The sequence below is a fragment of the Macrobrachium rosenbergii genome, chromosome 51, assembly GCF_040412425.1.
Source record: "Macrobrachium rosenbergii isolate ZJJX-2024 chromosome 51, ASM4041242v1, whole genome shotgun sequence".
Classification (NCBI taxonomy): Eukaryota; Metazoa; Arthropoda; class Malacostraca; order Decapoda; family Palaemonidae; genus Macrobrachium; species Macrobrachium rosenbergii.
This window is the reverse complement of record NC_089791.1, coordinates 52,692,769-52,705,884: the sequence shown is the minus strand read 5'-3', so window position 1 is coordinate 52,705,884 and position 13,116 is coordinate 52,692,769. Positions and strand designations below refer to the sequence as shown.

Below are 13,116 nucleotides of genomic sequence, written 5' to 3'. Positions count from 1 at the left end.
GGTCGCGCACCGATGCGCACTCAACACCTCTTTGTAAGGTCCATTCCCCCCTTCTTTTGTTTGTTAAAGCTCGCCCGACGAATTTCGATGGTTTATAATAACTTAACCATGACCGGGGAACCTCCGGAGTTGTTGACCGATGGGAGGGTGTCGTGCAGTTATCAGTGTCAATGGAATGCATAGCAGAAATGCAGTGCATTTTTATCGTTTCGCATTGCGGAAATGCAGTGCATTCTTGGTCGTTTCGCATTACAAAACTGCAATGCATTCCTGATTGTTTCGCATTGCAAAAATGCAGTGCATTCCTGATCGTTTCGCATTGCAAAAAGACCAGTAAATTCTTGAGTGGTTTTGTATTACAAAATGCAGTGTATTCTTGATCGTTTCATATTGAAAAAATGCAGTGCATTCTTGATTGTTTCGCATTGCAAAAATGCAGTGCATTCTTGATTGTTTCGCATTGCAAAAATGCAGTGCATTCTTGATCTTTTCTCATTACAAAATGCAGTGCATTCTTGATCGTTTCACATTGCAAAAATGCAGTGCATTCTTGATCTTTTCTCATTACAAAAATGCAGTGCAGTCTTGATCGTTCCACATTGCAGAAATGCAGTGCATTCTTGATCGTTTCTCATTGCAAAAATTCAGTGCATTCTTGATCGTTTCACATTGCAAGAATGCAGTGCATTCCTGATTGTTTCGCATTGTAAAAAAAGCAGTGAATTCCTGAGTGGTTTTGTATTGCAAAAATGCAGTGCATTCTTGATCGTTTCGTATTGAAAAAATGCAGGGCATTCTTGATTGTTTCGCATTGCAAAAATGCAGTGCATTCTTGATCATTTCTCATTGCAAAATGCAGTGCATTTCTGATCGTTTCGTATTGCAAAAAATCAGTTTTTTTGTATTGCAAAAACGCAGTGCATTCCTGATCGTTTCGTATTGCAAAAATGCAGTGTATTCCTAATCGTTTCGCGTTGCAAAAAGAGCATTGAATTCTTGAGTGGTTCTGTATTGCAAAAATGCAGTTCATTCTTGATCGTTTCGCATGGCAAAAATTCAGTGCATTCCTGATTGCTTCGCATTGCAAAAAAGCAGTGAATTCTTGAGTGGTTTTGTATTGCAAAAATTCAGTGCATTCTTGATTGTTTTGCTTTGCAAAATGCAGTGGATTCCTGATCGCTTCGCATTGCAAAAAACTGAATTCTTGAGTGGTTTTGTATTACAAAAATGCAGTGCATTCTTGATTGTCTCGCATTGCAATAATGCAGTGCTTTGTGAATGCGAGATTAGATTTAAATTCTTTATTTCTTTGCATAGCATGAAAGACTGGGGAGCATCTCTCTCAATTTTCGCGGATTTTGTTCTTTTTCAATGTTTTAGTTGTTGGATCTGAAGACCTCTCGAGCCTGACTCACTCACTCAGCCACTCTGTGTTTCTCAAAAATAATAACGACAAACTGTGATATCTGTAACAGAAATAATAATATAATAATAATAATGAAGATTACTACAATCTCTGATATCTGTAACATAAATAATAATAATAATAATAATAATAATAATAATAATAATAATAATAATAATAATAATAATAACGCCATACAGTGATATCTATAACAGAAATGACCATCATAGAGTCTACAGTAAACAATAACTCGCGTCTCTTTGTTCATAGGCAGATGTTTAATCTTTTATTTTACTTTTTTTGTTTCATATTTCCCCCTCGAGGATTTTGTAACTCTAGAATGAATCCCTTTTACTTATTTATTTTTTTGTTTACTTTTTTTCGTAGAGGAAAATAATCCATTTATCTATTATTAAACCTCTCGATCACATTTGTTCTTGATGAACAATTTCCCTGAACAATGCCCCCATGCTTGTTAACGTTGGCATTGCATTCCAAGGGCACTTGGTAACAGTGCCGGCAGGGTTGATCTCTCTCTCTCTCTCTCTCTCTCTCTCTCTCTCTCTCTCTCTCTCTCTCTCTCTCTCTCTCTCTCTCACGTTTATTGTTGCAATTGGAAGATGTTTTATGTTTATGTTGTCCTTTTGTAATTTTTTGTCTATTCTTAATTAATATGTATATAAATTTATTATCTTAGTACCTCTCTCTCTCTCTCTCTCTCTCTCTCTCTCTCTCTCTCTCTCTCTCTCTCTCACTAAGTACATAAATTTCAGATTTTATTACCCCCCCTCTCTCTCTCTCTCTCTCTCTCTCTCTCTCTCTCTCTCTCTCTTAGTGTAAATAATATAATCCTCAATAATTACAGTTTGTATTCACATTCCCTCTCTTTAGCAATTACTTACAGGCAATAATTAAGTTTTATTTCTAATAACGAAGTCATTATTATAAATATTATCGCTCGGTAAGATATCGCCTTCTTATATGTATATGTATGTATGTATATATATATATATATATATATATATATATATATATATATATATATATATATATATATATATATATATATATACAGTATATATACAAAAACTGACTGGAAACGTTTGTTCTCGAGGCGTTTTAAACGTCACGCAGTGAACCGCGAGCAGTCGAGGCTGCCTCTTGAAGGTCGATAATCCCTAAGAGTTGGTTGGAATTTTGAATTCTACGGTGGCTACTACTAAACCAGCTGCTTCTATCACCTGTTGATATCATGCCGGGCACGCGCGCGTTTTTCACTTCCCTCCGTCGCGTTTTTCTCGCGTTCGTTTCGTCTTATTTTGAGTCATTTTTAATCTCTTCGTTGGTTTTTATCTTTAGAATTTTATTATTAATGAATTTCGCCTTCAGTGTAGTGAAATGATTAAATTATTCACAGTAGATGAACGTGAGATCAGCTATGAGCCTGGGTTTAGGCCTAATTTTTTTCACAGCGAACGATACCATCTGGAAAAATCGCAAACTTTTTCGTGCGTCTTGGCGGTGTGTGAGCTGACTCGAAGCTACCAGTGCATCGCAGAGCTGTTTTTCATTTGGGTTTTACTTTTTCATTGCCATTCCTTTTCGTTCTACAGCTGCGCGCCGGCGGGCAGCACAGCGAGCGCGCCGCTGGCTGGCTGACTATAACCTATAACCAGTACTTTCAGGGCAATCCTCTGTGCCTGCTCCACAGAAGGGAAACAGCGGTCTCTAACGTCTGTTTTCCAGCTGGTTTACAAACTCTCTCTCTCTCTCTCTCTCTCTCTCTCTCTCTCTCTTTCTTTGTGTTGAAGTACTCTTCTACAGTATAAACTTCACGCTTAAGACTGGAGGGAAATTTGAGTAAGGAAACAGACAATGATACAAGTTGTGACTTAGGAAATGAAAGAAATTACCAATTATATGAAAGGAGAACTGAACAATTCGATCATAATAATGACGATGACAATAAGCGCTTCCGCAGAGAGAGAGAGAGAGAGAGAGAGAGAGAGAGAGAGATCGGATCTCGGGTGCGGTGAAACATGATTCCTGAATGGGTATATGGAACATTTTCCTCATTTAAAGATAATCTCAAGTATGTTTAATAACAGCCAGTGGTACTGATAAGCATAATAGGTTTCTTGAAAGGGTTAAAATATTTAACATGGAAACCTAGAATCCAAATTAGGAAAGAAACGGAGAAAAACGCCTTTCCAGGATGGATTCGAACCCACATGTTTGGAAATGAAAGTCAATTAAACCCTTATAGAAAGTGGAATGGAGAACACCAATCCTTATTTGTGTACTTTCCTCACAAGACAGACGAAGGAGTCTTGTGGAAAGCGGAGGATTTTCACAAAAAATTTTTGTAATGCGTTCATTACAATGTTAAATTTACATGGTTAATGTCCAACTTATTCAAATTCTGCAACTCGAGTGACATATCACCTGAAATATGTAAGGAGTGTCTCTTGAGAAATTCTGTATTGAACTGTACTCTGTGTAGAAGTTACAGGGAAAGTTACTTCCTGTATTAAGTATACCTTAGTTTAACCAGACCACTGAGCTGATTAACATTATTGCTCTCCTAGGGCTGGCCCGAAGGATTAGATTTATTTTACGTGGCTAAGAACCAATTGGTTACCTAGCAAAGGACCTACAGTTTATTGTGGAATCCGAACCACATTATAGCGAGAAATGAATTTCTATCACCAGAAATAAATTCCTTTTATTCTTCATTGGCCGGTCGGAGATTCGAACTCGCGGCCAGCAGAGTGCAAGCTGAGAACGGAACCCACTCTCCCAACGAAGAACTTACTTCCTGTATTGCTAGTCCAGAATACGTATTTTTAACAAGAAAACTAACACGCCTAGGCCTAGGGTCAAAATCTTGAAGCCAACATAAGATGTAACTTGCATGGTCGAATATTTGCCAGTAAACAATTATTTTTGAAGTGGCAGAGAAATATAACGCAAATAATTTTATTCGTAACAAATGAAATTAATATTTTCTAGACCGTTTCATTGCCTTTACACGTATATATATCAAACAAGAAAAAAATGTAGGTGTTACGTATACCTATTTGGCAGTGATTCGTGTTGCCGCCACCCGAATGGTTGCGTCACACGCATAGGCCACGCCCACTGCTTTATATCAGGGATGAGTTTTAGCTACAGTAATACTTTAGTATTTATCTGCTTTATTTCGGCGCTGAAGCGTAAAAGATAATATAAAAAAATAGGAGAATTTAAAATATTATGGTTGCACTTTAAACACAATAATAATGTTAAGGTTATATTTTTTTTATTTTAACGTTTAAATTTATGTTTGATAAAGACTTATTTGTTTATTTTTGTACCGAATGCATCTGCCTCGGATGAACGAAAGGTTTGGAAATGTTTCGTCACTTTTTCTGAAATGTAGTTATACGTAAATTTGCTAGTAAAGATTCCAAAGTTTTTCAAAGCTTCTGGGAACTCGCTTTGCAAATTCACTTTATTTTTTTTTTATATTTAAATTTATTTTTACTGATGAATTTATGATCGCTTGACCTCTTATGTGGTAAGCGACGAGAGACAGTATACAATCACTTAGTCACTGTTAGATGCATGTGTGGCAAAAAAGACATCCTTTAATACCCTTCCGCCAAATCAGTTACAAAGTGCGTAATATTTGGGATTAAGGTACTACTCCAGCGGGCCCGTTTCAGCGCCAGGCTGTTTCAGGGCCGCCATTTCAGTCCTAGGCCGTTTCAACGCCGCCATATTAGGCCTAAGCCGTTTCAGCACCGCCATTTGAGGCGCAGGCCATTTTAGTGCTTGGCTGTTTCAGCGCCAGGCCGTTTCAGTACCGCCATTTTATTCGTAAGCTATTTTGGCGTTACCTTTTCAGCGCCAAGCCGTTTCAGCGGTGCCGTTTCAACGGCAAAATTAGGTTTTCTACAAAGAACCTAATACTTCCGGTTAAATGTGCATCAGTAAGTTATTTAACCAAGTTGGTCTACTTTTGTTTAGCTGCAATCAAAAGAAAAACTAGCAACCGTTTAAAATTTAGCGGCAAGATGTCTCTTCCTTTGCTGGACGCAAATAATGCGCAATTAACTATTAAATTATCTTCACAATTTGGTGGAAAGTTAGAGCGACTGGCGCGTAGCTCCGCAAGGGAGTTGTATGAGAGAGAGAGAGTCGCGAACACTTGTGATTCACATTTTAATGTCAATCATTATGTTGTCAACTCTCCTCTTGCGGGAGCGTTGTTATATCAGTTCGTTTATTGTTTGTATATATTTATAATTACATTAAAATCACACGTTTGTTTATAATGTTTTTCATTATTGTCCTAGTGTTACGTTATTTACTGCCATTGAAATGGGAATAAAACCTGATTTAAAAACAATGTGTTGTTTATTACATATCGATAAAAGACATTACTAAAATTACAGCTTCAGTAAAACGTTTATTTGAAAGAAATAAGCTCTGGCAACTCGTGTGGATGAGTTGCCTATTTATGTTTATTAAGAAAGCTTTATTGGCGATAATATAGTAAAGGCTCTAAATTGAATTTTCTTATATTGACATAATAAATAAATAAATAAAAAGTTGCAAGGTACAAATACCGTTATAAATACTTAAGTAAAACGGCGCGTTGGAATCTCCGTCAACACGTGGTGAGTAGGTGGTGGGCAGCAGCAGCCAGCAGTCCGGTGAGTGCCCAGTACCGCCACGGTCAGTCCGAGCGTTATACTCCGCTCCCGCCGCCTGTCTAGTCATGAACGCGTCCTTTGTAGCGTCTGCGACCTGGTGTCTGGTCATCACAGTACCTGTAATTAGTAAAACAAGTGTCAACCCGAAAGTTCATAGTTGAGAGCCTCCTAGGCCTAATTCACTTCTAAGGCACCATGCCTCGAAATCTCAAATGTCTCGTGAGCGAGAAGGATTATTATTACGAGCAAGCTTCTTCCCCCGACTCCTTCTTCAGGAGGAGCTTCACAAGCAGCAGCAGCCCCTGGGACCCTGCCTGCAGCAGCAGTAGTAGCGGTTGCAGCAGCTGGACGAGCCTAGAGAGCCGTTGGTTGGAGGAGGACGTCTACCTGCCCCCAACAGCTGCTGTGCCCAGACCCTGTCTGCCTGATGTTGATCTCAGGTGAGTCTTCAGTGCAGTTATTTGAATCTTGTATGAGTCTCAGTTAAATTGTTTAAGTATGCTGTGAAACTATTTGAGCCTTGAGTGAAGTTTTGTGTAAATATGCTGTGAAATTATTTGAACCTTGAGTGAAGTTTTTGAGTCCCTAGTGAAGCTATTTTAAGTCTTCAGTAAACGTTATATGCGTTCAGTGAAATATGCTTGAATCTTCAGTGGAATTATTTGAGTTCAGCGAAGTTCCTTGAGTACTTCAGTGAAGTTACTTGAGTCTTCAGTGAAGTTATTTGAGTTCAGCGAAGTGATTTGAGTTTAGTGAAGCTATGTGATTTGAGTTTAGTAAAGCTATTTGGCTTAAGTCTTCAGTGAAGTGTTTGAGTCTTCATGAAGTAATTTGAGTTCAGTGTATCTGAGTATTCGGTAAAAAATTGTATGAGATCGATGAAATTCATTGAGTTCATCGAAGTTATTTGAGCATTCAGTGAAGATTTTAACCAGGTTCAAAATTTTAGATGTTGAAATGAATTTAGTTGATTTATTTCACATTTTACATTTAAGGCGACTTGTCGCTATACATAATTTGTAACGATTTTGTCGTTATTCTGTCGGCAATTCTCCAATTGACTAGAGTCGTGTAGGACTAACAGGCGTTGCAGCGCAACAATAGCCTATAAAAGATAATGTAGGGATAAGCGTCTTAATTCATTATAATAGCAAGTTGCAGTGCAACAATAGCTTATAAATAACTTAATCATGTAGACCTAGCCGTTGAAACTCGTTACAATAGCTAGTAAGTTGCAGCGCAACTTAGCCTATGAAAAATCATGTAGGCATTGGCGTTTTAATGCCTTATAATAGTCTATTTCATTATTTCTCAATTCTGGAAGTATAAAAATAAAAGGAAATACCTCTATTGTTAAAAGTCTACGGTTTTTGCACCCTGATTTTCAAAGTCTGTTTACGACTCGTTGTTTTGCTCTCTCTCTCTCTCTCTCTCTCTCTCTCTCTCTCTCTCTCTCTCTCTCTCTCTCTCTCGGGATAGGCCAGACGTATACTTACCTCCGTTTTCTTTTATTAAGTTATAAAATTTAATGAAAGTATTTATTTTTCTAGGTTTCGATATTAGCATATATTTTAGTTTTTTTAGTTACAGTAGCCTATACTGCGTCTTTTGTGTATTTTAAGAATATCCTCTCAAGGTATATAGTCATGGAGCCTGGTAGGGTCCCGTATGCACTAAGATGTACCCTAAATTTGACTTCAAATCTTGTTTAGGAGTTGTTTGGACGTTAAAAAATAGTTGGTCACATGTTCCACAACTGGCCTGTTTTCCACCTTTGTTGGCCGACTCGGTAGAGCTTCAGACTGTCATTCGATGGGCCGGAGTTCAGTTCCGCGCCGGCTGATGAAGAGTTAGAGGAATTTATTTCTGGTGACAGAAATTCATTTCTCGCTATAATGTGGTTCGATTCCACAATAAGCTTGTAGGTCCCGTTGCTAAGTAACCAAATGGTTCTTAGCCATGTAAAATAAGTCTAATCCTTCGGGCCAGCCCTAGGAGAGCTGTTAATCAGCTCAGTGGTCTGGTAAAACTAAGGTATACTTTTTTTTTTTCCACCATTCTGAAATCCAAGATGGCCGCCTTACAAAAATGATAAAAGCCAATAAATAACCAGAATATACTCAATATGCATATTATTTCAAAGGTCTTGAATAGGAGAATAATAATAGGATGGTTTGACATGAATTTTCATCAGATAAGGGTATAAATAAGGGTGCTGCAGCTGATGGGTGGGAGAAGGATTGTTTATGGTTTTTGAGTAGATTTCTCATAAAATCTAATGTGTCTGTCATCTGTTACCAGAAACATCTGGTGTGCCATCATGTGGTGCATTCAATAGTCTCATATCAAATGATAGTATGAAACCAACTACAATAGATTTTACACCTATAATTCCACACCCAGCAACACAGGATGACACTATATTTAGATGTATGATCAACTTTCAAGATGCTTTATTGCAGACTGGACAGGACTGTTGTTCACTATGGTGTGATGAAGGAGTATACAGGATTGCAAAGGAGCTTCAACTTTTGCAGCCAGAAAAGTTTAGCAATATATTTCTAGGCCTTGGTGGTTTTCATATGGCCAAAGTAGTAATATCTTGCACTGGCAAGTGTCTTGAAGACAGTGGTGTGGAACATGTGTTCACAGAGATTGAAATATTTGACCCAAAGATAATCCAGAGTATTTTAAAGGGCAGCCATTAATTCGCGTGCTCCAGGAGGATTATCTCTAATTGCCGAAGTTATACATCACCTTCTCTGGAAACAGTTCCTTCAACAACAGGGTGACTCAAAATCTCACCAAACTCTTCAGAAATAGCTCTGCTACAACGTTATTGCAATGGAAAAAAAATTCAAGAGAGTCTCAGAGTAGCCTTGGAAAATGTAAGAAACTTCTATGTGACATAATACCCACATTTGATAAATTTGTTGCAAAAGGAGAAGTATCAAAGTGACATCTTTAAATATTGGAGTACATTTCTAACTTACCTGTTCCTTCTGCTAAGAGACCTGACTCGTTCACATAGGGAAGAAAACTGGGAATTACATTTGTCAGCTGTTCAGCGAGCATTACCACTGTTCTTTACTTTCGATAAGACACACTATTCACGGTGGGGAACAGTATTTTATGAAGACTGTTTGCAGCTGCCACACAAATTTCCTTCAATCCATGCAGAGTTTCTTAAGGCCCATTTTGTCGTGAAACATTCTACTCATAAATTCAGTAGTGTCCCAATGGACCAAGCGCTTGAGCAGATGTACAATAAACCTGCTAAAGTCCATGGGGGCATTGTAGGACTTACAAGAAGGAAAGAGGCAGTAGCTCAGCATGATCTAACTAGGCAAGAATAATTCCTGATAGCGGCCTTTCTTTGTGAGTTTTGTGGCCTGAATGATGAAGATGAGTGTTCTGTACATCACGAGTTTCCAACAGCCACGGCCAAGCATGATGAGATTTGCATTCAGCAAATGCTTGCATATATTCAGGAAAGAGACAACCCTTTTGATCTGTTAAACAACAAAAAGATGAGAAATCTCGCCACTAGAAAAGAGACTAGTGATGAGAAAAGCAAGTATCTTTTGAACTGCATTAGTCTTGGACAGCAAGCATACGAGGAATTTGTCAAAACAAGGTTTAAAGCTAAAGAAAAGAGTCTGTTTGATCCAATTAAAAAGACAAGTAAGAAGCATAACATATGCAAGGATTCCCCTGCTGATATACAGAAAGACACGAATAATGCCCTCCACATTATTGACTTTGCTAGAGCCAGAGGCTATGATATCTCACAGCTTCTGGCATATAAGATAACATCCACCTCGTGTTACCTAACTAAAGGTGGCTATATGCGAAAGTCCCTCAAATCACAGCTTACACATGTCATTGAAAAAAGACTTAAAGAACCAGCTCCACAGAATGTACCTTTCTCAGACACTACTCGTCTTACAGCTATTGTCTTTGATTTCATGGCATATGCTAGAATATTGTCATGACGCAGTTGAAGTTGAAAACATTTGGTGATATGGCAGCTCACTTGTGGAAAATATATTCTTGCATGTCAGCCACTTGCAAACGAATTGATGTTGTCTTTGATATTTATGACTAGGTAGTATAAAAGACTGAAAAAATGAGAAGAAAAGTTGATCCAATAAAGGTATCTATCAATCGCAGTGACACTCCACTTCCAGTAGATATGGAAAGGTTCTGGTCATCAATAAAAAACAAGGTAAGGCTGCAAGAATTTTTCATCATGGTTAATTGAGAAAGTGACTCTGAGGTACAAAAAAGTCCATGTCCATACCTATATACCTTGGAGGTTCTCGAAGACGACTTGTATAAAGTGCTTGAGAATCAGCTCAAACTGTTGTGGGTGTACCGACATTTCATTGTCAACACAAAGAGGCTGATGAGAGAATGTTGTTACATATCAACCATGCCACTTGCACAGAATTATTCGAGAGAGTCATAGTGGCTTCACCAGATACAGATGTTTTAGTATGTCTACTGTACCACTTCAGTGGAACTTGGAGATTCAGTGGTCTAGAAGAGCTATGGGTCCTTTGTGGATAAGCCAACACCAAAAGGGCATTGCCAGTCCATGATTTAGTACTGACAATGTCAAGAGCACTAGTTTCTGTACTTCCAGCTGTCCATTGCACTTAGTGGTTGTGACACGACCAGCAAGGTTTCAACGGATCTTGCTGTATTCAAGGCAGCAGAGCAATGTGGAATAGAGTTAATCAAGGATTTTGGAAAAAAATAAAGAACTTCCTCATGATATGGGAATCAAAGCAGAGCAGTTTCTTGCCCGAGCCATTGGTGGAGTCAACATAGATACACTCAATAAGCTGCTATATTTCCTGTACCATCATAAAAGCATTAAAAACAATTTTGAAAGACTTGTTCCAACTTCAAATAGCATACAGCTTCATATTAAGCGAACTATTTTGCAATGTTATCACTGGACAAATGCCACAAAAGCTACCATACAGTAGATATACTGAATCCACTAGATTATGGTTACATTTTGAAAGATGACTTTCTGGTACAAGAAAGCTTGTAACTTTGTCTGAATAAATACTCCATTAGATACCATCCAGTTTGAATGAGGTCCTTTTAGTAAGTCTACTAATGCACAGAACAATTGTGTATGTGATAAAGTTAAGATAAACAATTATGTATGAATAAATTTAATTTAATTTAATTTTTTTTTATTTATACCCTTATCTGATGAAAATTCATGTCAAACCATCCCATAATGTATTCTCCTATTCAAGACCTTTTAAATAATATGCATATTGAGTATATTCTGGTCACTTATTGACTTTTATCATTTTTGTCAGACGGTCATCTTGAATTTCAAAATGGCGGAAAACAGGCCAGATGTGGAACATGTGACCAAGTTTTTTTTTTTTTATGTCCAAACAACCCTTAAACAAGATCTGAAGTCAAATTTAGGGTACATCTTAGTGCATACGGGATCCTACTAGGCTCCATGACTATAAAAAACTGTTTTCCTGGAATTGTTTGGCCTGAATGTTGAAAACTGTTGTTTCAAATTATCTCGTCCTGTTTGGAGCTTCTCTGTGGGATTACAGATCCAGTACTTCGTCCAAGTGTTTGGAAGCTTTTTTTTATGTTCTAGTCCAGTGCTCAGAAGGTTTTTTATATTTTTTTTTATCTTAATTGCAGTGTTCAAAACTAGGTAGAATGCAGAGTAAGAGGTCACGAATTACCTTGGGGAGGGGGAGATTTCCAGAAGGGTTTAAGCCACCTCAGCCAGTTTAGGACACGGCGTCTGAAGTTAGATGGTAATAAAGTCAGACCTGAATACCATCTCTTCCTCCTCGTGTACTTTTGCAAAACGTACACATTAAGCAGGGAGCTCTGTCATTTCGCCAGCCACCTTCTGTTGCGCACGAAACAGTGACAAGAACTTAGGTTTTGCTAGAAAGCACAACAGCTCCGGATTTTCTGCTTCATGCAGTCAGGGGTACTGTAGGCCTAGCAGGCATTTCAGAGAATGACCTAACCAAACTTTAAGGTGGTTTAGATTGACAGATAGAAAACTATTGTAACCTACACTTTTTGGATTGCGTATATTCCTATTTGCTGTTTTTGGTCTGGACACAGAAATACTGTGAAGAAATCGATATTCTCACTGTATGTTGTTTAAGAGCTCAACTTATTTAATTTGTGCTATCGGATTTTTAATGAACAACAGTTTAATCACGACATTGTGAATAGCTTTTTTTCTATAGCATTTTCTGTCTTGGTATTGATATAATGCAGCTCAGAACAAATTGCATTTAGCCATACACCGAAGGTAGGTCTTTGGGGAATGAGTTCTTAGGCCGCGTTTTAAACTGCACAGTACCGTATCCTCCTAAAACCGGATGACAATGGGATTTTTAATGATACCTCCACCACGCCTGTATCCTTCCTTCATTGTGTGACCTCCCAGTGAGACTATAGTACGACCGATTTAAAAAGAGACTCTGGCCATTTTCTTCGGGTCAGTGCATTCCTGCCACTTCTTTCTCGACGTCTTAACCCTAGCCAAATCAAGAAGGGCCCCTTTTTCCTCTGGGAATACTCAAATCCATTCTTGTAATAGCCTTGTAAATCCGGGTTTAACCTTCTAACTTCACGCTTTCATAATTTATCATACGTGTTGCTGTGACCGTGTATAAAATGTTCTCAATGGATTTATTTTTCTCTTTATGTAGTTGTGTACTTTCACACAGGAAAATGCGAAAATTAATAGATATATATTTCAATTAGATGTGCCTTTCACTTTTGAAATGTTTCTTTTTCTATACAAACGACTTTTTTTATATATTGTATTTGCATTTTTTGTATGAAATGATTCTTTGATTTATATAAGTCATATAGGCCCATTTTCCATAACTACAATGAAATGTCGCAAACGTAGGGATTTTCTTTTTAATGCAGAAATTTAGTATATACCCAACTATTTTTCTGGGTCAAACGGCTTAACCGTCCCAT

At 37.8% G+C, this 13,116-nt stretch overlaps 1 protein-coding gene across 2 annotated transcripts in view; it reads left to right on the top strand.

Moving 5' to 3' along the window:
* Window positions 1-6,081: 6,081 nt before the first annotated feature.
* LOC136833406 (kinase suppressor of Ras 2-like) overlaps window positions 6,082-13,116 on the top strand; it is a 94,538-nt gene continuing 87,503 nt past the window's right edge. The window contains exon 1 of one of the 2 annotated variants that reach the window (XM_067095507.1): window positions 6,082-6,545. In XM_067095507.1, the coding sequence (XP_066951608.1) occupies window positions 6,301-6,545 (245 nt within the window). In that variant the 5' untranslated portion in view covers window positions 6,082-6,300. The remainder of the gene's footprint in view (window positions 6,546-13,116) is intronic. The other variant, XM_067095508.1, reaches the window with a different exon arrangement.